Source organism: Hippocampus zosterae, chromosome 2 (assembly GCF_025434085.1).
Source record: "Hippocampus zosterae strain Florida chromosome 2, ASM2543408v3, whole genome shotgun sequence".
NCBI lineage: Eukaryota > Metazoa > Chordata > Actinopteri > Syngnathiformes > Syngnathidae > Hippocampus > Hippocampus zosterae.
In genome coordinates, this window is record NC_067452.1 from 33331506 (window position 1) to 33357938 (window position 26433).

General features: G+C 40.9%; 2 protein-coding genes across 6 annotated transcripts; one reads left to right on the forward strand and one right to left on the reverse strand.

Annotated features, from left to right (window-relative positions):
- Window positions 1-14: 14 nt before the first annotated feature.
- On the forward strand, window positions 15-18970 carry ca6 (carbonic anhydrase VI). 2 transcript variants are annotated; one of them, XM_052058469.1, is made up of 10 exons: window positions 15-152; window positions 11457-11636; window positions 11871-12019; window positions 12642-12737; window positions 13505-13571; window positions 13652-13809; window positions 14743-14869; window positions 14959-15042; window positions 15150-15182; window positions 16854-18970. In XM_052058469.1, exons 2-10 carry the CDS (start codon window positions 11474-11476, stop codon window positions 17486-17488), a joined length of 1512 nt encoding a protein of 503 aa, XP_051914429.1. In that variant the 5' UTR covers window positions 15-152; window positions 11457-11473; the 3' UTR covers window positions 17489-18970. The 2 variants fall into 2 exon arrangements, with proteins under 2 accessions (XP_051914429.1, XP_051914427.1); XM_052058467.1 differs by lacking the exon at window positions 15-152 and adding an exon at window positions 8064-8274.
- A 7-nt stretch (window positions 18971-18977) lies between these two features.
- Window positions 18978-26338, reverse strand: LOC127596225 (solute carrier family 2, facilitated glucose transporter member 5-like). Of its 4 annotated transcripts, none has more exons than XM_052058472.1 (14): window positions 25265-26338; window positions 24961-25024; window positions 24773-24826; window positions 24568-24666; window positions 24307-24467; window positions 23897-24021; window positions 23660-23812; window positions 22966-23091; window positions 22717-22904; window positions 22107-22217; window positions 21928-22029; window positions 21032-21107; window positions 20813-20940; window positions 18978-19334 (listed from the first exon to the last, which is right to left on the reverse strand). In XM_052058472.1, the coding sequence occupies exons 3-14, from the start codon at window positions 24812-24814 to the stop codon at window positions 19116-19118; spliced, it is 1530 nt and encodes a 509-aa protein (XP_051914432.1). In that variant the 5' UTR covers window positions 24815-24826; window positions 24961-25024; window positions 25265-26338; the 3' UTR covers window positions 18978-19115. The 4 variants fall into 4 exon arrangements, with proteins under 4 accessions (XP_051914432.1, XP_051914431.1, XP_051914430.1 ...); XM_052058471.1 differs by having other exon boundaries at window positions 24773-24880; XM_052058470.1 differs by having other exon boundaries at window positions 24773-25024.
- Window positions 26339-26433: the final 95 nt, after the last annotated feature.

Genomic DNA, 26433 nt, shown 5'->3' on the forward strand with positions numbered 1-26433 from the left:
GTACATGCTCGCCATGGAGGGTGTTTCGAAGATGCGCGAGTAACGAACGTGATCTGATGACGAGCGAGACGGTTCTAACTAGATACCACCTTTCGCGCTCAACTGTGCGTCGACGGTGCCTCCTTAGTGGACATGTCTAAGTGATGAGCTCGGTGAGGATGCCTTATTATTCCGTTACAAGTAAAGGTTCCCTTTTTTAAAATTAACACATTACCCCCATTTGGGCCGTGAGGGACATTTTCCTAATTTAACTCACCCTCCTTTTTCAAAATTTTATAACTGTTGCGATCATTCATCACATCTTGGGAACTATTTTCAGCATGTCCCAATTTTTTTACTTTTTTCATTATTCCCAAACTTTAATGAAGAAAAAAAACAAAGAAGTATTTCCGATTGAACTAAATTGCCCTGAAGTAACGCCAATATTCTGATGGTTGTGGGTTGCTTCATTAACTTTTCTCATTCTAAGTTCTCTCATTTTTATAAGAAAGCAGTCAGAATGGTACTCAAGTGATTGTGATTATCAGCAGCTAAATTTATATAAATTGCTGAGTATCAAATTGATTCATGAAAATCAGTTAAATGAACCTCTACCACATCCAATATGGCGGAGGCGCTGACGTTTAGCAGTAAGGTGGCCAATACACTTGACCTGGTTTCTACCAGAACGATTTTGTTCCTGGTGAATCATGGGAATTGTAGTTTATATTACTTTTCTGGCTCAAAGTGCTACGTGCAGGGAGGCGACGCAGGACGAGGACGTGCAGAGAAGCAGGGGGCTTGGGGAGGGGTTCTCTGACGCAGCAGTTGATCACGTGTCTATTGTGGTCACGTTTGGAGTGGCAATGACACTTCCTTTCCCTCGAAGTGTATACGTAAGATTCACCACAAAATCCGTATGAACTATGGCTAAACCGTATGAGTTGAAAGGTATGTGTTTCTGCTATGTGGGAGGAAACCGGAGTAACCGCAGAAAACTCACTCAGGCACGGGGAGAACATGCAAACACCACACAGGAATCGAACGGTCAAGCTATGTGGAGGGACGAAGTAAATATGTAAAATATTTTAATCAGTGAACTTTATTGTGAAAATTTGGGGATTTGGGTCATGGTAATAGTCCTGACAATGTCCTGAATGAGCTGACACTGTGAAGTGGAAATAGTGTGAATAGGCCGAACAAAGTGAAATATGGAAGGATGAGTTCAATTTGGAAAATGTCTCATTCCATTCTGTATTTATTTTTAAACATGTATAAGTGGGGAAAGAATGACGACAACGAAAATTGTCCAAATAATAATAACATTTTTTTAAATGGTATAGAAAAAAATCGTTGATTGTGACTGCTGCAATAATGCTCATGCTCATACTGGTCTTTGTGTGACTGCGCCATCTGCAGTCCGATTGCTCTCAGTGACGCAAACGTTGAAAAGAGAAATCCAACTAGAACATGGGTTCGCAAACATTCTGGGCCCAGAGACTCATTATAAAGGAGACGTTTTTTTCTAATCCTAATACCAAATCAACATAACGACCATCTGTACCCCAAAATGCCAAAGGAATGAATAGATTTCCTATTTTCCGAGAAAGAAATTGCAATGTTACGAGAACAAATAAGCCTTTAAAAATGTTAATGCTAGTAACAAAGTCTGTCAATTTTCCAAGATGTCATGATGTCGAAAGACAAATATTAAAAATTATGTTTTAATTTTCATATAACTAGCCTTTGTATAATGTTATTGATTTGCAGTCATTTATTTTTATTTTTTGGTGCTGTCTAAGCTAGCCTACTTAGCCTGATGCATGAATCGATGAAGCCTGCGTGGATGACAAGCGAAACATCTTCTCAGACAACCACAACTATCCAGTTGTGATCAGTTCTGAGCCCTGAGAATGAAATGACCTGGATGAATGAAAATATTCACAAGCATAAACATAATACCTGTACATATTGAGATTATTTTTCTCCTTCATTTGTTTTATCATGAAGCAAATCCTGGACATTTTTAGTGTTTCAGTAATTTGCTAGTAGAAAAGAAATTGAGTAATTTGATGAAACTGAATCAGCTCAGTGGTGGCCGGACGTGTTACTTTTACCATCAATCTGCAAAATGCTTTGGATCTTCTTCACTGGTGTGATACAGTGGGTCATCACCATAAAGCAACATGGATGTGTGAGTGAACGTTCACGACCCATTTGTTTACCCGTTTCATGTGGCTGATCCTTGAACAAATGTTCCTGGAACTGCTAATGTCACCCACAGTTGAAAAGCAATCACAAATCTGCCTATGCATATCCACAGACAGAGTGAGGTAGGCTGTTTCGTGGCCATAAAATATGTTTTGCCATTTGTCAGTCTCAATCTGTTTTATATTTGGTTAGATGTCGGGGTGTGGTGCCTCACCAAGTACAAGTCATGCACACACAAACATTGCCTGCTTTTTGAAAATTCCTCACTCCTTCTGCTTTAATGACCTAAATGTGATCTCAGGGTGTGGGTGAACTTAAAACGCCCATCGGCTTTTGTGATGCGAAGTGTTAAGACAACAACAAGTCATGTTCATATACTCTGACTTGAACTATTAGCTGTTTCAACAACACACCATAACAAAAGTAGCAACCTGCATTTTTTTTGCAAGCCAGATAGATAGATAGCTAGAAAGATAGATAGATAGATAGATAGATCTATACCAGTCTAAATATGGTTTTGTGATTATCATTGTGTTTGTGGAATATGAATTGAACAGAAAAAGCCATCTGAGGCCACCGGCATTTTGCATTGCACTGCCACTTGTCGCCTGAAAACGACACCACAAAGCCTAAGGGCTCAGCTTGTGAATGTCACATGACCAAACCCAGAATTCCCGTGAGCCACGATTGGTCATTACCTGAGCCCTTTGGTACCGTGATGCCATTTTTAGTCAACAACAAGTGACAATTTTGCAGTTCCCTTAATTTAATTCATGTTCCACAAACACAGTATGACTCAGAATATCATCTTTAGAGTATTTGGGGGCTCATAGAACAATTTATTATAAAGACATTTTATAAAAGTAGAAATTATAAAAAAACTTTTTGACATGACCTCCCCTTTAAAAATTAAAAGAAAATGTATTGAACTTAAAAGGTAAATACAACTGAACTCTATTGAGTCAGTGATTTTTTTTTTCATTTGCAATTTGAGGGAGCCTGCAAACTCAATTGGGGAGTCACTGCTTTAAAGGCTTAGTGAGCTAATGTATAGCAAGATTAGCCTGCGTCTCACCTCTTCATCTTTTGTGGCATTTAAGTGTGGCGGTTTCACTGCAGCACTCGTCACAGTCCTTTTTTTATTTTTTTTGAAGTGACCACTACACAGCTTTAATTCTATGTGTGACACTGAATGACCTGAAATGACCTTTCTCAGTAACAACGTTAAAGTACCAGACTGTTTAAATACTATGATTGTCCTCCGGGTCAAGACAAACCGTGTGATTTTCTGAGGACACAGTGAACATCTCCTGGCATGCGCATAGCATCATTAAATCTGTTAGCTTTCATGCTGTCCAAATATTGCTGTTTATCAGTGGTTAGCTCAGCGGTGGACAAAGTATGGCTCATGGGGCGAATATGGTCCGCTCTGTTCTTTAATCTGCCCAAAGAGCATTTTATTTTATAGATTCATGTGATATTTGTTGCATGAATCAGGGCTTTTTTTATCACCTAAGTGGTTAGCTAAATTGTATTTTATCGTTCATTCCTCCATAATCCGATTCACTGGAGTACTTGAGCCCATGCCAGCTGTCTGGTCTCCACTCAACCCGTTTGTTTTAAAAACAAAATTGAGCTAAAAGGTTTGCCCATATTTGCTTTAGACAATAAGCAACAAACAGAACTGAAAAACAACTGGAATCAATCAGAGAGGCCACAAGCTTCCAGTTCAATTGTGAGGGTCTTAAATCAAGGTGTGCTGTTTGATCATTTTGTGATTCAATCGACACTTTCCACATACAGTATAAACACACACACACATGCACACATGTAGACACGTGCAGGCCATATGAGACCTCTAGCAATGAGTTGTCGTTAAACCACAAACTTTTATTTCAACCTTTCAGTATTGCCTGGTGCACAGCTTACCAACCTGGGAAAATGATCACTTTGTTTAAGAGTTTTAAGCAGGATGTAAGGGCCTTCATCTTTTTATGTTAAACAGAGGAAGGATTTAATTAGGGTAAGTGTTACTTCTTCCAATTCCTTTTTGAACTGGTGTTGTTAGTTACACTTCAGAAGTTCTGAGAATTTCAACTCTGGCCCTCCTGTGTGCAGTTTGCATGCCCTCCCCGTGATTTCATGCATTTTCTCTGGGCACACTAGCGTTCTGCCACATTCCAAAAACATGTGCATTATGTTAATCAAAGCTGCTAAATTGTATGTCTGTGTGAATGCAATTGTGAATGTTCATTTGTTTATTGTGCCCTAGGGGCACACGGCACTGTCCTATGACTGACTGGCAAGCAAGCCTGGGCTATGAGGAACAGTTTGCACTTGGCATCTATTTTGTCATTAAAAAAAGGGGTAATTTTTATTATCTCGGATGATGAAATATTCATTGCAGATCCTATTTGAACTCCATTGCAATTCAAAATATCATGAACGTGTTGATGGTTTTTAATAGCCTCTCAGTTGAAGTAGTTCGATGTGCCCCACCCCCCAAAAAAAATTCTGGCGCCCTTCAGCTTTTCGTTTTGACCATCCCTGCAGTAGATGGTTGAGTAAACTGATACCCTGGCAACTACTTGTTGAAATATGTTTGTTTTGTTGTATTGATTTCCATTGTGTTCTTTCCAAATGTAATTTGCTATCTGAATGTAAATGGGGTGGAGGGGTGATCGAAGCAGCATACCTTGCGACCCCTGTGAGGATAAAGCGGACCAGAAAATGGATGGATGGATGTAAATGGTGGACTCGTGCTCTAAATTTTTTCAGTGGGGAGGATCGAAGCTACAAATATTGGGGAACCTGTGCCTTACAATGAAGTTGTGGTCACTGGAATCTAGTATCTTTCATCAAGTACTTCTTGGCTAAGTGCAGAAACTTCTTGTGCTTGCCCCATCAACTCGCAGTGTCCTGAATTAAGGCATTAAAGGTCTTGCCAAATGGTAACCTGTCATTTTTTACACTCTTGCTCATTCAAAGCACTCGGCAGTGTTCCCAGCTTTCAATTTATTGGACCCTCTACAATTTGCTTCTTGAAATAATAGCGGTGTTCAAGATGCCAGAGCTATTTTATACTTAATCTTTAGTACAAACATGGCGGCCCGGTAGCCCAGTGGTTAGCACGTCGACTTCACAGTGCAGAGGTGCCGGGTTCGATTCCAGCTCTGGCCTCCCTGTGTAGAGTTTGCATGTTCTCCCCGGGCCTGCGTGGGTTTTCTGCGGGTGCTCCGGTTTCCTCCCACATTCCAAAAACATGCGTGGCAGGCTGATTGAACGCTCTAAATTGTCCCTGGGTGTGAGTGTGAGCGTGGATGGTTGTTCGTTTCTGTGTGCCCTGCGATTGGCTGGCAACCGATTCAGGGTGTCCCCCGCCTACTGCCCGAAGACAGCTGGGATAGGCTCCAGCACCCCCCGCGGCCCTAGTGAGGATCAAGCGGCTCGGAAGATGAATGAATGAATGAATAGTACAAACATCTTGAGGGCATCAGGCAACCGCATCAGATTTTTGTTGACAATTCAACAAGGTGAAGGGAGGTGAAGCTTGTGCTGTGCAAGGATAATTAGCTTAGGAAGCATTTTTAATAAACATGACTCTGTCTAAACCAGGGGTGCTCAAACTTTTTGGATCGAAGATCTACTTTTCGATCAACTAACCTCTTGGGATCTACCCTTACCGACACGCACGCACGCACGCACGCACACACACACACACACACACACACACACACACACACACACACACACACACACACACACACACACACATCCTGATGAGAAACAGCCTGAAACTGAGGCATGCGGCGCACTTTTGCAGCCTGTTAACTATCGTAGCTCACACGTACTGTTTTAAATTGCTTCCCTGGGCCTTCCTAGATTCCTATTCTTTGCTCGTGCCCTCGGTGAATTGTACACGAAGCAAACTCTGAATGAGAATAATGACGATAAAAGACAAAAGACAAGACAAGCTGCAATCGCAGACTGCTGAGAGCTAACAACTTCCGGTGACGTAATCACGCGCCACCGTAAATTCAAGATTTACCTGCTTTATTTTATTTTTAAATATTTTTTGGGTGAAAATGAGACTGATAAGATGATTAGGGTGCAGTGTACATCAACACAAAAATATATATTATTAACATGTACAAAGACACACAAATGGTTGTTTGTTTGTTTTTTCTCCTCGACACTCCTCGGATCTACTTGGGACCTGTAGATCAGGATGTAACTAATGGGCACCCCTGGTCTAGACAATAAAAGAATATTCCTAAAATGCTCTTTCTATTTGCTCTTCCTCAGCACACTCACAAGTCTGGCATCTGAGGTGGAGGTATCGGACGTGCTCTAACTAGCAGGCTATCACATTGTTCGCTGCCAGTTCTCCTGTGGGTGTGCGTACATATTTATTAACTCGTGTTGTCACTTGAAGTCAACTGTAAACTTCAAAATCAACTGCATGAGTATGTGCCAAGTGACAATATACATGAATGGACTTGCATCCACAGTTAAGAGCGACCCAAAGATTTTTGAGAAAGCTGCCATTTGACTGTTTTTTTTTTTGCAAGCAAAATTTTGAGACGCAATCACTGTAGGGTGCCAATTAATTCAACTTGACTTACTTCACAACAACCAACAGTTTTATATAGCAAACAAAACGTTAAAAAAGAGACTAAAAGCGGTTCATTGCCACTCATACTTAGTGTTTGTCAACATAAATTTACAAATTAAAACAATTCCATAATTTGCCGATGCGATGCTCACGAATAATGGGAAATGCCATAGATGGGCTATAATTTAGCATCTTTGTGGCAGTGTTATATGAAACTTTTAGGAACTTATATTTGAACAGAAATAGTGGAGCAACACTTGTACAGAGACAGTCTAACGATATTCATGGACATATATTCTTTATCCTCTGCAAAAAACAACTAATATTATTGCAAATTTATTGCAACTAATATTATTGCAAATTATTGAGCCTCTTGCAGTAGTTGTGCAAAAACTTCGTTCATCTACATGACTGTATTGTACTGCTGTTGGGAACACCAAATCATGATGCACAAAGAGCTTAATTATTTCAATGTAATTATGTTCTTATATATATAAAAACAGCACTGTATTGAGTGTCATTTGCGCTTTGAAAAAGACATTACAAAATTGTGTTTTGGGCGAGTGAGGGACTAGAATGGATCAATGGCATTTCTATTCATTACAATGGGGGAAAGATGATTTGACATGCGTCTTTTGAGTCCGAAGCACATTCATTGAACAAATTACAGTCGTCTCTCAACACACATCTGGAAATAAAAGACTTGCTAATTGTCACCAAAGATTTTCGATTTTATCAAAGGTCTGGATGTAGCAATACTGGAATTGGCTTAGATGCGTTACACAACAAAAAAGTTATTTGGTTTTCATAAAGGTCAATTCTGTCTTGCCTGCGTTGTGTATTTTGCTGGATTATTATTGCAAAGAGCTCAATTGAACTTCGATATCAAATACATATGGAGATGGGCAAAGACAGGACACCCTTGACGAGAGTATTTTTTGAGATGTTCTATAAGTGCTGAAGTATTGCCAACAAGATCGTCTTAATCATATATTAACCCCATTTAATAATTACTCCAGCCAACTCGTTAAATTTTAACACTTTGAAAAGATAAACACATTTCACTCACTAATGATAAAATTGCTGATACGGACACGTGCTTTCTTACATTATGAAAGCTTTGTCGGTTCGTTTTGATCTATTTTAGAAGGTGAGAATAATAATTAGACTTATCACGCATATCCTTCTATTCTGATGCTGTTACCTAACTATTATTCAAATTTGACTACGCCCAGTGCGGTCCCTGGGGGGGGGGCCTGCCTATGGGGCGGTTTCTGCAGAGGTTGAAGCACTTTATTTAATCCTCTCACTTGAAAAGTGGAACGCAGTCCTCATTCGAGGTGTCATAGTCGTGCGAGGAGTCATCAGAGACGCAGCGATGCTACGAGACTGCGTGTTGCTCGCTGTTTTTTGGGTCGGTGTCGTCCCCTCAGGGATCCCTCATGGCGCCATACACTGGACATACCAAGGTAGGCTGTTGTTCATTTGACATATTCACTTTAGAGCTAAGGCAGGAGTCGGCTACCCAAAATGTTGAAAAAGGCATATGGGGCCAAAAAACAAATACCTTTCACTCCACCCTCCAGATCCCCATTCTTTGCCACGACCTTCGGTGAATAATTGTACATGAAACGCCGTTTTTTTGTTTTTGTTTTTTTAGCAACAGACACCTGCCTGGCATCCCGCCCTGCTAATCGTAACGTGTGTCGCAGGCTATGACGCAAATCGTCCTTAACAGAAATAAGATAAGATAAGATAAGATAATCTTTATTTGTCCCACACTGGGGAAATTTACAGCCTCCAGCAGCAAGAATGTAGATAGAAAGAAGAAAGAAGAAAAAAAAAACAACAAACACCGTTCAATTAAGTGCAATATGAACACACAATGGATAAATCGCAGTGCTATTTACAATTGTCTTTCACATCATTTAATTATTATTATTGTTATTTTTATTCAGCAGCCTGACAGCAGTCGGTAGGTACGAGCCGTCGGTATCTCTCCTTCTTGCAGCGCGGGTGTAACAGTCTGTGGCTGAAGGAGCTACCAAGTGCTGTCGGGGCGGGCTGGAGTTGGTGGGAGGGACTGGCCATCATAGCTTTTAGCTTAGTTAGCATCCTTCTGTTGTCCACCTCCTCCAGAGTGTCAAGGGAGCAACCCAGGACAGAACTGTTCTGAAATGTTGTAATTGAATATTTATTCGATACATTTTACATACCGTAATTGGAAAACGTTAGGAATGTTTGTGCTATGTTTGTCCTTCTACAGAAACCATATTAAAAGTAAAATATATATTTCCCTCCCCCCATCTTTTTTCATTTTCAACCATTTTGAAAAACCTCCGGGGGGGGGGGGGGCACTTGGGCTAAAGAGCCGCCGTTTGCCGACCCCCAGCTAAGGTGAAGTGATGAAGGAAAGAAGGCGGATGGGGATCGGTGTGTGTGGGGAGGAGGGGTACATTTGGTACCTCCGAAATTGATGTGTGAAGCCTGAAGTCGGATGCTTTCAACTGCTTGTATAATAATAATAAGGATTATTAATACAATTCTGAACACAATAATGAGCATAATCATAATGTTCACAATAATGACTCCTTAGATACGGAAAATGTATAGCAACCATCTGGTTTGTTACACTGCTATGAAACAATGATGAGTTGCAACAGAAATCTGTTGGGCAAGTCCTGGCTCTGACTGTAACTTGTTTGATTTTTCTTGAGAAGAAAAAAAGAGAACAAACATCCCATAACTGTGCACACAGAGTGACTCCCTGATTATTTATTAATTTTTTTCCAAGATGCCGCCCGAGTAGGCAGCCTTCGGCAAGTGCTCTTCAAGAGCCTTGCTTTTTTTGTTCTTTTTTGTTGTTTTCGTCTTTTGTTTTGTCAACATGTTGTTTGTTGTTTCATCGTGTGGACCTGATATGGACTGTTTTCAGCGTTTTTTGGCCACAACATTCGTCAAAAGAGAAGTATCTGGGCTTGGTGGTTGCGTCTTCTCGGCAGCACGCCTGTGCCAGCACAAATTTTCATTGGGGAGGAATGTCGGCGCCATTGACTGTCGGTGCTGGACAGACCTGGGGCGCTTGTGTTTTTTGCGCCTGTAATGGGCAGCATTTTTCACAACCCCGTTTTGTTCAGTGGAGATGTCGGCGCTGTTGGACTGTCGGCGTTGGTGCAACTGGATGGATGGCTGCTGAAGTTGAGGATAGGATAAGATAAGATAAGATATCCTTTATTCGTCCCACACTGGGGAAATTTACAGCCTTCAGCAGCAAGAATGTATGTAGAAAGAAGAAAGGAGAAAGAGAAAAAAAACAACAAACATCTTTCAATTAAATTCAATATGAACACAAATGGATAAATCGCAGTACTATTTACAATTTTCCTTCACATCATTTAATTATTATTATTATAATTGTTATTTGAGGAGAGAGGAGCGTTGGCGCAGAGCGCCGATGCGTATTTGGAACCGAGAGTCGCTGCTTGGAATTGAAATGGATTTCCATGGCACAGGAGAAGTGAACCAATCTCTTTTTTCGTCAATGGATGCTACAGCTTCTTGTTGACTTAGAAACTTAGCTTGTAGCCGACGTGTGCACATTTTGAGCATGACGTCTCTGATCCACTGGTTAAAGGACACTTTGATTCTCTCCTCTTTCATCTCAAACTGCTTCAAACAACAAAGCGTGTGACGGAAAAGTGGTTAGGACTGCACAACTGTCCGTGTTTTATGTTATGTGTTGTGTTTATTATTTTACGTTATGTTAACTGTTTTGTTAAGCGCTTTGTTACAGCTGCCGCTGTTGTGAAAGCGCTATATAAATCAGCATGTATTGTATTGTATTGTATTGTATTGTATTGTATGAATCCCTTGATGACTTGGCATAAGGCGTCAAGCAAACATATTTTGCATCCCCAAACCTGACATACATTGCTCACAAAAAGTTAAGGATATTTGGCTGGAAAATGTCAAAGTTAACGCTACGATGATATCATACCATGAAATATTGAACCCGGGACCCCTGCACTGTGAGGTTGTAGGTTAGATCCCGGCCTTTTTGCTTGTTCCTCCCGGGCCTGCGTGGGTTTTCTCCGGGTACTCGGGTTTCCTCCCACATTCCAAAAACATGCATGGTAGGCTGATTGAACACTCTAAATTGGCCCGAGGTGTGAGTGTGAGCGTGGATGGTTGTTTGTCTCTGTGTGCCCGACGATTGGCTGGCAACCATTTCAGGGTGTCCCCCGCCAACTCCCCGAAGATGGCCGGGATAGGCTCCAACACTCGCCGCGACCCTTGTGAGAATAAAGCGGATTGGAAAATGGATGGACGGATGGATGGATAATAACACTGTTGTAATGCTGTGCTGTGTGTAGAATTTTGAAGTGGAAAATGAGCTATAATATTCAATTATCAGCAAAATCTGGAAAATGTGAAGCGCTATTAAGACTTTCCTGATGTAGTCTAATCTATATACAGTATAGTAAAAAACGGCATAAACACACGTAACTGCTGCTTTTTGCCTATTCTACGTATGTTACGTGCCATATTCCTGAGTGTAAAAGTAGCCTTGTCAATTGTCCTAGATGTAAAAGGGGCAACTTTGTGACAAAGCAGAAAATGTACATTCATGACTAACATTTGATGTTCATAGAGGGAGGTTTGGACCAGATGCACTGGCCGACCAAGTACCCGGCGTGTGGGGGTAAAAAACAGTCCCCAATTGACATCCAAAGGCGCCGCGTGAGACACAATCCGGATATGTTGCAGCTGGAGCTGAGTGGATATGATGCTCAGAGAGGAACTTTTCTCATGTCCAACAATGGACATACGGGTAAGTCGATAGTACAGTAGCAAATGATGAGCTCATAAGAATGTTCTGCTCCTGAACAACAAAAATCGATACTTTTCTCTCTTTTCAACATCTGTAAATGTATTATTCCGACTTTTAGTGTACGGAACCCACATGAAAGTTAGTGGTTTAGCTAAACAAACCAACTGTCCCTACTGCTTCCATCTGTTGTACTTATAATAATAGTTAACCTTTTTTTTTCAACTCCCCAATCAGTCCAAATTGAACTGCCACCCACCATGAAGATCACAAAGGGCCTGCCGGGAACATACACCGCTGTTCAGATGCATCTTCACTGGGGTGGCATGGACCTGGAGGCCAGCGGAGCAGAGCACACCATCGACGGCATCCGCTATATGGCAGAGGTAGACCAAATAAAAGATTCAGATGCAGCACACCTCCACTGAGAGAAGCAACGGGCAGACAGCGGCATTGTGCAGCACACGCTTCAGTGGTGACAGCGCTTGCGATGTGAAACGCAAACATCCTGCACGCTGCAAAAACATCAATTTGTCAAAGTGACAGTGCCTATAACAGCAGCGGCTGGCAAAGTAGGACCCACTCTGTTAGTTAATCTGGCCCACCGCGCATTAATTTTTTTTCCAGTTTCTTTTCCAGTCATTTTTTTATTCATACCATTAGGAAAAATTCTAAGGAATTTGTTGTACAACACATAAAAAAATACATAAGATCTTTTTTACCTATACATTAAACATTTTTGCATTTATTTATTTATTGTGTATTTACGCATTATTTATTTATTTATTGGTTCAAATTTATTATTTATTTGCAAATGTCTCAATTGTGAGACAATAAAGGTTTTCTTATCTTATTTTTATTAAACGATTCATTAAATAAAATATGCATAAATTTAATATTTATAAATAACATAATGTTAACTATATGTTACATATAGTGCTTTTTTTTTCTGTGCTGAAATAGAATGTCCCCTTGTTATTTTTGGGGCCGTTCCCCCTTGTCTTTCAGCTCCACGTTGTCCATTACAATTCAGACAAGTACAAGAACTTGATGGAAGCCATAGATAAACCAGACGGTCTGGCAGTACTCGCCTTTTTCTATGATGTACGTATTATTTTTTGCTTCTTTGACTGACCACCTGCACGTAACACATCTCGGTCATTGTCTTGCCATTCTTCTTTTTATTTACAGGAAGATACCGACATCTATCTACAGGAAAAAGCTAATCTAAGCTAATATAAACCTACCGTAATAAGATTTCAAGTAGTTCAAGAGACATTGTGACCCAAAGAATGCGTTGATGTGTCTTTCGCTATGGCAACAAAGCCCTTATCATCCCATGTGATAAGAATGGCCCACGCGGAGGAGTGGTGGGTAATAATTAGAAATAATTATAGTGGAGGAACAAGACTAGCTGATAATGTGTGTGCTTTAAAATAGGCAGAGTTAATCGTGACTCTCTTGTTGAAAAGGTCACCGTGTTGGACATACACATTGCAAGCAGCGTCATGAAGTAACTTTTACTGCTATTGTGCAACTCTGTTGTTTTTCTCTCTTACCTCCTACGCTGGGCAGTCTGTGGTCAGCACATCTGCCGTACAGTTCTAACTTTCAGGATCCAAATTTCGGCCCTGGACTTTCTATATTGAGTTTGCGAGGGTTTTCTCTGAATAATCTGGCTCCTATACAGTATTCCAAAAAGATGCCTATTAAGATAATTTAACATTCTAAAATGTCCATAGGTGTAAATGTGCCCTGTGATTGACTGGCAACCAGTCTGGCGATGTACCCTGCCTCCCGCTCAAAAGTCATTTGGGATTGATTGATTGATTGATTGATTGATTGATTGATTGATTTAACTCAACTTTCAGGATGGGCATTTTGAGAACACCTACTACAGTGACTTCATCTCCAACCTTGCCAATATCAAATATGCAGGTGAGTATCATGAGAAGTATCACGGGCATGCACTCACAAGACGTTTTTGAGTCCCATGTGTCCTAAATGACCCGCGGCAGGTCAATCCATGAACATTTCCAGCCTCGACGTGCGCTCCATGCTCCCTGAGAACCTCAACCATTTCTTCAGGTATAAGGGCTCACTCACCACACCGCCCTGCTATGAGAGCATCCTCTGGACGGTGTTCGATACACCCATCACCCTTTCGCATAACCAGGTAGGCTCAATTGGAAGACACGAGTTCACCTACTGGATGCGCTCCCTCTAGCGGTGTGTGAAAAGAATCACTGAATTCAATTTGTGTTTGTTACAGTGGCTAAAACTATTTTTTAAGTACATTTTCAAGTAGAGTTCAGTTGTGTTTAACTTACAAGTACAATGCATTTGAATGTAATCTTTTATTGATTTGAATCTTTTCTTATAAAGCTTTATAAGAAATCGAGTCACAGGCTGTCTCAGTGTCAAACTGTATTTTTTGTCGTCTTTTATTGTCTTCTGACTGGACTCCCTCAGAAGAGCATCAAACAGCTGCAGCAAATTCAGAACGTTGCAGCTCGGGTTCTTAACAAAACAAAGAGATGAGAACATAATGTTTTAGGCCCAGCCTAAAGGCTTTACATTGGCTCCCAGTCAGCTATAGAATAATTTTAAATTTATGCTTTTGGTCTATAAATCACCGGATAATCTTGGTTCTGAATACATTACTGGAATGCTCATGGAATATAAACCCATTCGGGTTCTGAGGTTTGCAGAATCAGGACAATATGTGGAGCGTCAGCATTTAGCTGTTCTGCTGCACGCAAATGAAATAAGCTGCCACAAAACTGAAGTTAGCCCCACGTGAAAATGCTTTATAATCGAAAACGTATGCATTATTTTCCCCAAACATATGATTATGGTCTTCTAAAGCATTTCTAGATTTTTATTTTAAAAAATGCACTTGCGCTGTATGGGATTTTAGTAATTTTAGTCAACTACTTTTTTCATGCTTCTACTTTGCTTTTAAATGCCCAAAAGGTTTCCGTTTTCAAATGTTGTCTTCTGTCTGTGAATGCTGTTTTGTAATGTAAAGTGAAGCACATTGAGTTACCTTGTGTATGAAATGCACGATATAAATTAAGCTGCCTCTCCTTGTCTTTGTTGCATCCAGATCAGAAAACTCGAGAGCACACTGATGGACATCTATAATAAGACCCTGCGGGATGACTACCGCATTGCTCAGCCTCTAAATGACCGAGTGGTGGAGTCATCTTTCCTTCCTCGACTTGGGAAAGGATGTGTGTATTTCGTGTCCTGTATACTTTGCAACACTTTCATTTGAAAATAGATTGAGACAAATTTTTGCCGTGTTCCTTCAATTCACCAGCATTCTGCCGGCAAGATGAAATTGAATCCAAGCTGCGGAAAATTGAAGGCCTGATCACGTCTATTGGGAAAAACATGTACTCAGGTGAGTGACATTTTGGTCATACAACAAGTTGTACATGCCTGAATCAAAATCCAAGCACTCCTGTTAACTCGTTACTGTTCTACTGTATGTTGTCTGTGTATACTTAGGTGGACGACATAGCTCGCCGCCAAGCAAATATGGTGAGTTCATTTATTTCCAGTTTACAGCACACAAAGTGACAACTGATTGCTGCTAGCAGGTTGAAAATATTGGAAACGTACAATACCTTTGAGTCACTACGGCAACAACAGTCCAGTCTACCCCTCAGAATCATAATGGCACAGCCCAGCTCTGCCGCATCCTCCATGTAGCAGGAAGTAACCTGCACAAACACCAATCGGAAAATCCATCCATTTCCCATCATTCGACAGTGCACTGCTATGCCGTCAATGATAAACCCTGCAAAATCTCAACATTGTGAACGTACGGTACAAATAATCACTGAACTTTGCGCTGACTTTATTTGCCAGCATTCACTTCGCCAGGTAAGATGGAGCAATAGTCACGGGCCATCTAGTGGTGATTAGTGATATTACAATTTAAAACTATAGACGGCCCCTGCACATTCTCAGATCGGCAGCCCCCGATTACCATATCTGCAGATTTTTTTTCATTTGATCTTTTTCCTTCTTTCTTTCTTTTTAAATATGTATTTATATTTTTGATTTTCCCGCTTTTTTCTGGGATTCTTCAACCCATTTCTCCCCATTTTACACGAAACACGTACAGTATATTGAATGTTTATCACCTTTTTTGAATAACTTTTTGGGGGTTGTAAAAATAAATAAATTGTGGCCACTGCCATTTTGCCCATTTGCGATCCATGCCAACAACACATCGTGACTGGCAGAACAATTGTACTACTAGATGGCAGAGGATTTGATGAACCTGTGTATCCACCTGTTGCCATTCATGTCAAGTCAAGTCAAGTCAACAGTATTTATAGAGCACTTTCAAGCAGCCATCGCTGCATACAAATTCATGCACTCACAGCTTTGTTTTCAACTGGAGATTGCACACTGAATAAGTATACCGAATTGGCCCGAATATAAGACGACCCTGATTATAAGACGACGCCCTCTTTTTCACGACTCAAGTTTGAAAAAAAACTTTTTGAACACCAAATTAATTTTTATACAGAAAATAATTACAGTACATCTGAAACAAATGATTATAACAATATATTTGAGAGAAAAAGCATGTTATTTTGCCTCATTCAAATCTTAATATCTGAACATTTAAACTAAAGTGCAATCACATTCGTAAATGAATGGTTTCTGGTTTTTGAAATGTAAATTATATCATAACTTATCCTCAGCTGCCGGTTAACCTGGCCAATCTTCGACCCACTTTTCTCCAGATTGTCGCTACGTTTCTCCATTTTCTGTTATCTCTCCTATTATTTTCTTCTCTTTTCTTTCTTACCGCTATTTTGTTTTTTTCTTCTTTGTGCTACCGCTATTTTTATTTTTATTCTTCGTGACAGGGGTTCACTTTGGCCTGGGAAGTCAAGTTCAGCATTCGCTTCAATGATATCTGGCGCCATCTAGCGTCGTGAATGGGTATACCGATATAGACCCCGAATATAAGACGACCCCCACTTATTTCAATGCAAAAAACACCGTCTTATATTCGGGCCAATACGGTATTTGTGAGTAAATTGAGACGAGATCATGACTGTAGTTGTTATGCTTTTGGGACATTTTTGTTTGATGGTGCGCCGTGAGGTTTTTCTAATGCCTTGGCTCAATAACAGATCCAGCAGCAATACCTGTAAAAATAGAGGAGGTGTCTTTCTCTGTTTTCATTAGAACGTCAAGCTTTGTTTCCTCTGGTGCTGACCTTCCTGTGGGAGAATTTGGGCAGTTACGCAAAGGCCCACCTCAGCCATCCGATGGATCTCGACTCCTTCACCATCTGTATGCATGTCCTTCCTGAAAAGGTGGGAACGCACAACATCATCTTCTACGCCAGCGAAGGCGTCCAGAACGAGCTGATGATCACCATCAGCGAGGACAGGGACGCCAAGGAGGTGGGCCTGTGGATCGGCAATGAGTTTGTCAACCTGCCGTACAACGTCAAGTCTGACAGCTGGGTCAACTACTGCATCACATGGACGTCCCGCACTGGTGGTGTCGAGCTGTGGGTCAACGGCATGGTGGGGGAGCGACGCTACCTAAAAACCGGTTACACAATCATCCCCGGCGGGTTGTTCATCCTTGGAAATGACCAGGACGGATTGCTGGGCATCTCCAACACCGACTCCTTTGTGGGAAAACTCACCGACGTGAACGTGTGGGACTATGTGCTCACCACAGCGAATATTCGCAACCAGATGTCATGTGAGGGGAACAGCACAGTGCAGGGAAATGTGTTCAGCTGGGGGACCACCAAACTTAGCCTGTACGACGGGGTGCACCTGGACAGTCAGTACAGATGCTCCTGAAACACTGTCATGTTTCACAAACCAATACAGTGGCCTTAGTACTACCGCTGTCAACAACTGCAACTAATAAACAATATTAACATAAATATACTGTATCACAAATTATAATGCCAAAACAATGGAATATTTTTAACACAATTTATCCTTTAAATGGCTTACAATGTGAAAACTCTCCTAACTTCCACTATAAACTCAGACGAAACATTTCCTCCTCGACGTACTTGTCTATGAATTAAGCCGGATCCTTTCGACATACTTCCTTGAGATCATTTTATTTTTATCGTTCTAGTTAGGTGGGGTTTTTGTGCCTTCTCAGTGCATGATAAAAAAAATAACATAAAAAGTGCAACCAACAGACACAGAATTTGTTTTCTCTCTCGGGATAAACGGAGGCTTGACGGATACATTGGGGTGTTGAGAAATTTTGAAATATATTTAAGAATATCAAATAAAATGCTTGAGGGGCTATACAGATTTCTGACAGGGCTGTAGCACCTCCAAGCCTAACCTGACAACAAACATGAATAGGATTTTTTTTTCCCTGCAAATAGCAACAGATAGATGCCCCCCAAAAATATGACCAGGTGGAGGATAACCATATCTTAGAGGTGACTTGGTGGGGGTTTTAATGCTTCATCGTGATGTATGAAAGGATAAAAAAAATACATCAATTCTGTTGGATTGATTATTTTTAGTCATCATACATTCGCTTATGCCTGACATGATAAATTGATTATGCTTGCAAAGAAGAACGCTTATGCTTGCAATCATTAATTGACTATGCCTGCAATGAAGAACGCTTCTGCTTTTAATAAAGATACATTTTCCATTATATACTCACTTTTATAATCAAGAATGCTTGGTGCACTGTGGGGAAGTTTAGGGACGCAACCACCTTTCCGAGGAAGTGGTTTGGAAGAGATAAGTGTTAAGACTAAACAGTGAGCAAGGGTGAACAGTGAATGGAGCCATCAACACCAGCTGCGACGTGATTTTTTTGTGAAAATTGCACACATGTACGTAATTTGCACTCACATACACACACATAGTCAAACAAGTTCAGTGTGTGTTCAACAGCCCCCACCCTTTAGGTTGGACACACCTATGTAGTAGTTTTCCCAATAAATGAGGAGGTGAAGGGGGAGATCGTGAGGGTTACGTGCCGAGAACTGAAACCGAACGCTTCTCCTCATTCCCTCCTGGTACCAGAATCGAGTCTCCTGTCTCCTCCTTTTGTTTATTCCTGAGTGTCAAATTGGAGATACCTGACAAATTCCAAAAAAAAAAACAAGACTATGGCAGTCACAATCGTGACTCGGTACCAATCCTGTCGCAGAGTATGATACACACAAAAGCGCAAGAGTGACACAGAATATTGACAATGTGACAAAATTGTCGGTAAATATGATATTTACCGTCAACTTGAACTTCATCCTTGTATTCATCATCTTTGTACCGGGAATAAAATGGCTTCAATGTCCAGCCCATTTGTGTTATTTTTGTATTTTTCAACAAAAGACCCTGTGCAAAAGTTCATTAAAACACAAGAGGAACATGCAGTGTAATACAATCCTCCTGGCCCCCCAAAGCGAGGACTTCCTCTTCTGTAAAGGATCTATTGGTGTCTTCAAAAGGATGTGACCTTCTCTCCATCCTGCAGGTTTTCTTTGCTCCCTTTCAGTGGCCCATCGCCCAGTTTGATCTCCACTCTGTTCCTCTTGGCAAACATATGGCAGATCTCCAGGAAGGTCTTGCTCTTGGTCTCAGGGACCACCGGCCAGATGTAGATCAGTGTGGCCAGACAAATAAAAGAAAAAATGACAAAGCTGTAGGCGCCTAGGCCTCTCTGAGGAGAGATGGAGGAGGGCGGGGAGGAGACACTTTTTAAATATTATTATGTTAGAATAGAAAAAGACAATGTTGTCATGTTTTAAAATTTCATCTTGTTACATGCTCAATTGACCTCGAAATGGTTGTGTTTGGGACATCTTGCACACATTAGAAGCACAGAGAAGCAGTGTGGTCAAGGGACCCTAGCACATGGTACCCGACTACATCTCAGAAGAGAAAGATTCAACCCTCATTAGTAGACACACTGGCGCCTGTTAACTGACAACTTAGAAAAGAAGATTTAACCTTGGACGGAAGGGAGTGTTTGTATGCTTCATCATGAAAAAGGGTCACGAGCCAGGTTACCGACATATCAAGTCAGGAGGATTCCATGGGAATCCTTTGTCTTTGGGGGTCTACTGAGCAGCGGCCCAATTGGGCCGCCCAGGGGTTGCGGCATGTTAATGAAGATGGGAGTGTTTTTCTGATATATTACTTGTAATTTGCATATACAATCAATAAAAGGGCCGGCAGAGAAAACTGCACCTCCTACCGGCAGAGAAAGACAATCTGTTCCTCTGTTCGAGCCTTTGTCGACCGTCCGAGCGAACATCTCTAACATATTACAAAAAACATACAAAGGAAGAAAACATGAAAGAAATTTATCAAGCGCCACCTAATGTGGCATTGCTGCCATGTCTGCCCTATCTCAGAAGTGTTGGTATCATCCAAATCATTGTTTCTATATGTAAAAGCCTTTTGGTTTTTGACCTGATCTACATCCAGCAATACTGTACATTGTCTATCCAAGTAGGGCTTGCCCTCATTAGGATCATCATCCATGAGCTGCAGCCAAAGCAGGTTCATGTTGCATGAGAGGCAGGATATGCATTTTTTTTTGTATTTTGTAATAATATTAATGATTAGTGCTATCAATTACAGCCAAAATTATTTTTTAACAATACTGATCATTTGAATCAGGTGTTTTAGAGGTGGGAGACACTCAAACATGCACTATAGAGGTTCTTGCATACCGGAGTTGGTGACTACTGTTCTAGTATATTCCAGAGCTGTTATTTTCATTGTGATATGAACACAGTACATTACTACACAGGCTCTCTCTAGTGGTCTGCAAAATAATTCACTGCAGTTGTGTTGCAATATACTGTACAGTACTGTGCAATATTGTATTTGGATTTAATCTTAAAAATTCAATTTTGACTATACTTTTCTGTGCTATATATTTTATTCGAATCTCAGTTTAGATACACGTTTTAAAATGTCCTATATTTAAGCACAGCACAAATGTTCAAACCGGATAATGTTATAGTGGTTGACGATAAAAATATTTTATTGGACTAAAACTTCTGTCTCGTTTTCAATGACCACTTTGGGCTACTATTATGCTGTTCACGAGCATTCTAAATAACATTAAAACATGCTGTAATCAATAGGCATCGGAATAGAGGATGAGACTCAGGTGGTGCAACTGACCTCCATAAAAGGGAATAGTAGGCCAACAGTGAAGTTGGAGAGCCAGTGGACAGAGCCGGCCACCATGAAGGCTGCGGGCCTGGCCGACTGCCGGAACATCTCAGTGGTCACCACATAAGGGATGGGACCTGCCAATGTGGTCAGCCAAAGGAGGAACATTTGAGAAACATGGTCAGGGTGAGTGTATCCACTTGAATGCTACTGCAAGTCTATACTCACTGGGTCCAATAGCATGACCTGTGATGTAGATGATGACACACGTGATGCTGACGTAGGGCATCCATGTCACCCTTTCCTGTTAGCACAAGCAAGCAATCTTCAAAATTAAATTCAAACCATCCACAAAATCTTTGAAATAATAGTTTAACATTCATAGCTAGGATAAAAACTAACCGCTTATGTTTTGTATAATGTGATACGTGTGATTTATTCACCACTGTGATTATTTGCATGGACTCACTGACTTTCCGTTTTTTGTTTACGTCTACTGCGCATGTTTGAGAATGTCCCAGAAGAGAAACACTTCCGTTTTACGTTTGATATGTATGCAACTCCCAGTTAGTAATACAAAACATGAAATGTGTGCATTGGCCTTCTTATTGAAACCACCACAATGTAGGGAAAAAAAAAGTTCCAAGTCGATCTTCAACTTATATACAGTGATCCCTCGCTACTTCGCGGTTCGTTTATCGCGGATTCAAACATTAAAAAAAACAATTTTTTATTTATTTATTTATTTATTTAAATATACATGGAGTACAGTCCTGCATATCTTGCTCTATGTGACTCGCTGTTGTTTTGCAGCTTCTCGCGGACCGTTTGCGGACTTGAAAAAAAAAACTATTTATGTTAATTGAACGCTACTTCGCGGATTTTCGTTTATTACGGGTGGTTTTGGTCCCCATTACTGCTATAAACGAGGGATTACTGTAACATTTTGGTTGTTGCAAATGTGAGGTTGCATGGTTTGAGAAATTCCTTTTTTTTTCAATCATCATCACTTAGAAAAGTGAGCATGATCGTCACACCGTTCACAACTCAAGCCATTCTGACAATGACCACTTGAGGGCGGCAAAGCAACATGAGCTCAATGGTCTTTGCCCGTCACATCAAACCTGGAAAGTGAGCGCAACCGTGAGCAAGACACATGCGCCGCAGCAAATCCCAAATCCACAGAGGAGTAGGAGTCGTCGTCCTGAGGCTTCAACAATGAAGACCTATCGTTACAAATTCCCAATCAACATAACATTTTCCTTTAAAATCTAGAGATCTCGGCTCAAATAAGGGAACTTACTGCCGCTACGGTCATTAAGACATTCACCGCACCCGTCCCAACTGTGACGTACTGGATGTCATTCTCCGCGACCCCTGCGCTGGCATATATGCTGTCAGCATAGTAGTAGATCTAGGAGAGAGGGAAGAGGATTTTAGATGCTCTACTCTGCGCAGACATGAAGGCTCAAATGACATTTTTTTCATCCCTTGATAGGTTCAACTAAACAGTACGCTATGTTTACTCCTCTGATTGGTTGAGCTTGTGTCAGAGATTTTCTCGGACAAAATGAAAGAAATGACTCGGCACACAGGAAAATTGTCTTCAATATCGGCGGGCGCGCATCTCTGAGAGCGAACGACTGTTTAGTTGCCCCGATGATCACACACTCGAGCTCCCTTCCCGCCAATTCAGACTTTTATTGTAACATACAAGGAAAACACTGCCCCCGATATTTGCATTGTAATGCTAAAAATGAAAAAAAAAAAAAACCAACAAAGCAACATGTCTTCTCCTAACAGAGTATGCCTTGGTCTGTGCTGGAATCTCAAAGAAAATCGGACGCGAACTGCCAAAAATGTCTTGTTCGCCCTGTACATTGCACAGATAAAGAGGCCAAAACAGGTCTCACCGCATTCACCCCGGACAGCTGCTGTCCCATATTCATGACGATGATGGAGACCAGCTGCCAACGAAGGGAGCGCTGGGAAAGCAGGGACAGAACGGACAAGCGTCCCTCCATCCTCTCCGACTGGTCTTCTAGACGCATCTCTGAAAGCTCTTGAGTCACATCGTCCCTGCCACGCAGGCTCTGTAATGCTAAGGGAAGATGGACCCTAAACCCTTGTCATGTCAAACTAACTTCACATTCGCAAATCACCTTTCTTTGCCGTGATCTCATCACCCCTCTGGATGAGCGTGTACCGAGGGCTCTCTGGGAAGAACGGCAACAGCATGAGCTCTATCACGGCAGGAATGCCGGTAATGCCCAGCAGGAGGGTCCAACCTGAACAAATACAGGAAGGAACCAGTCAGTTTTGACTCAGGATATTTTCAGATTTCATATTTAAGCTGTATTTTGCTTTTTAAAATCTGGAAAAAGTGATGCATAATCAGTTTAAATCCTTCTTGGATGCCCTACTGTCATCTAGTGTTTCACAGGGTTCAATCTTGGGGCCCCTGCGGTTTTCATTATATTTGCTGCTTAGCGCTCTGAGCTCCTCCACCCCTACACACTTCACGGGTGCCTCAGCTCAGCAGACCAGACACTACAGGAAGGGGCCAAAGTCTAAGCGGAGGTTAAGTAAGGATCAAGCTTTTTACATTGGCGATCTCTGTCTTTCGAATGACTTCCTGATAAACATTAGGCAAGCCCCCCCTTCATTTTTCATCATATCAAGGTGTCAGCGCACTTCAAAAAGATAACCTTTGTATGTGAGACCATGAGACAAAACCGTTCGCTAAAGTGACATCACTCGTAGAGTGTTATGAGGTAATTTGTGACACAACTAATACATACCGGTAATTTGTATCTGACAGGTATAGTACTGTATATGTGTACCACTAGTGTCAACCTGTGCTGTTGCCAAGTACGTTTCTGATTCCAAGCACTTGGGCAATCAGGATACCAATGGTGATGAAGAGCTGCGGTACGATCCCAATGGCTCCTCTCAGATTTTTGGGGGCCAGTTCGCCCAGATACATGGGCACCACGTTGGATGAAAGACCTGCAGAAAAGGACATGAAACTCAAGATTCATTTCAATTATTTTTTTTTTCCCAAAGGGCTTTATCTTTTTCAACATGACAGACCTGCACAGATGCCCACTATGAACCTAGCCACGATAATGATCTCATAGGACTTGGCCAGCTCACTGACTCCCATCATCAGTGCGGGGACAATGGAAAAGATGTTGTTGAAAAGGAGTGTTCCCTTTCTGTCAGGCCACAAAAATGCCATTGAAATGCATGATTAGTCCCCACTTATTGCAAGTACCGGTAAGTAGATTTTCGAGTAAATCATTACTAATACTAATAAGTAATCATTACTTCAGATTTTTCTTCAGAAGCAGAACAAAACCCAACTATAAATTGGATATCTGCCATTGCAAGGGAAGCAGACAGATGAGCTATGACTGGTTAATGTAAGCTTAATCTCATCAAAATGTGTCTGGAACTGGATCTCAATACATTATACATTGCTGTCTCACATGCATGATTACCTTCCCAGTTTGTTGACCAGTGGGGCCACCATGAGAGAGCCAAAGAAGCCTCCCAGGGGGTACATAGACACTGACAGAGACCACAGCAGAGTCAGCAGGTTATCCCCCATTGGCTCACCGTAACGCTCGAGGAAAGTGACGTTGTAAAAGTGCTGCATGAACTCAAGTGGGAACAAGACAGAACACATAGTAGTAGAAAAGCATCACTACAAAAGCTTGTGTGTGTGTGTGTGTGTGCATGTGTGTTTCTCGCAAGGTTACTGGTGCTGGAGAGTTGATGGCAGCTACGTTGTATCCATACTGGAAGGATGAGCCAAATGTAGATACAAGTGTGGCCAGTGCCAGGACCACAGTTAATCTCTACAAAAAATAAAAATAAACCAAAAACATAGGAATATTTTCTGCATTATTCATACTGACTACTACAGCATTGAGTACTTTTTTTAATTGGATATGTGACACTCACCCCGCTCCTCTCAGGCTTTGCCAATTCCCCAGTTTCCACCATGGCTGTTTGTGTCTCACATACACAAGAAGATAACGTGCACTTGGGTAAGCCGTACTTCTGATTGCCCTTTGAACATGTCATCATTGCAGCTCAAAGCTCCAATTTGTTTATTGCCTTCATGTTGCTGACAGTGCTCAGTTGCTTACTGTATGGATGTAATCAGTTGTTGTGCAGGTACACCCATTGCATAAATAAGACTCGTAGTAGAACCTGTAAAAGTGGCAAAGGTGGATCGGTGACTCAATTAACACAGGTGCATTTTTTTTTTACCATAACGTCCAATTTTAGTTAGCATGAATAATTGGATTGCATTTGTATTATTACAATTACAAGAGGTGCCTCAAACTAAGCTAGCCTGATGTGTGTGAAGACAATTTAGACGAATCTAAATATGGCAAAATAAATTTGTGTTAAAAAAAGAAAATGTGTGATAGTGTAAAAAATACGCACCTTGTCGCAATAAAGGTTGGGAAATTCTGCAACCAACAATGCTTTCTTGCACTAAGAAAGGGCCATTTTGTTTTTTGTTTTTCTACCGGCCGCTGAGTTCATTTGGGTTTAAAGTCCACACTTGGTATGCTTTTATGCTGACGCCAAGTTGCGCTAACATCAGCAGGGGTCAAAGGAGAAGTGAGGCTCCGCAGTCAAGAAAAGCTCCGGTTTCAAGGAGGAAGGCTGACATGTGACGATCGGTCATACATCCTGACATTAATCATTGTGATGCATCGAACACAATGATTTTGTAATACATCATTGAGCAAGAACCCACAGGTTTTTACCAAAACAAAGGATGGTCAATGACATCAGCGGAATAGTCATCTGACTGCATCATCATGCTTGTCAAAAGAGTTCCATTTAACCTGTAATAGTGACTATAAAAAGATTGGATAAAAATAAACATTTTCATTGCAAATTAGGCTTGAAGAGCTTTCCTCCTGGTTAATCTTTATTTTGTTGTCGCCACAGAGTAAATATTTATGTTGTTCAATTTTTTTTACTAATATTTTAGTAAATATGGAACCTATTTAACGGAAAAAATGCTAAAATATTGTTTTAATATTTTTTTATCTCCTCTTTGACAAAAAAAAATAAAGAATTCTCAATCAATATTATTTCTTGCCAAAGTATGGTTATTTACTTGCAATCATGAAAAAAATTTGTAAATTCCACAAACAACCTAGGCTAAACTTTGCGCCTCCTGAACAGAAACAGATGTTACTCTCACAGTCGATATGTGCAACTTGAACATACTTCATCAACACAAATACTGTCAATACTTTAGTAGCTTTGGCACATTTCTTAAGGTTTATAAAGAGCACAAAAAACATTTAAGTGTTTCATTTAATAGCCGAGGATAGGTTCCACAGTAAAAAAAAAACATGCGTATATCCGTGAATAGTGGGGGTTACCGGTATTAGTAAAATATAAAATGTGCCTGTATTGTAAAAAAAAACAAAAGGTGCAAAGATTGTGACAGTTGCAAGATGAACATGATTAATAGAAGTGATCTGATTTCTTGGAAGAAAATTTGCTTTGAAATACTATGGGCGCCAACCAAAATCTTGGTTCACATATGTTCCTTTTTGGAAGTTATTTTGTATATAATTTAGTTCTTCTCA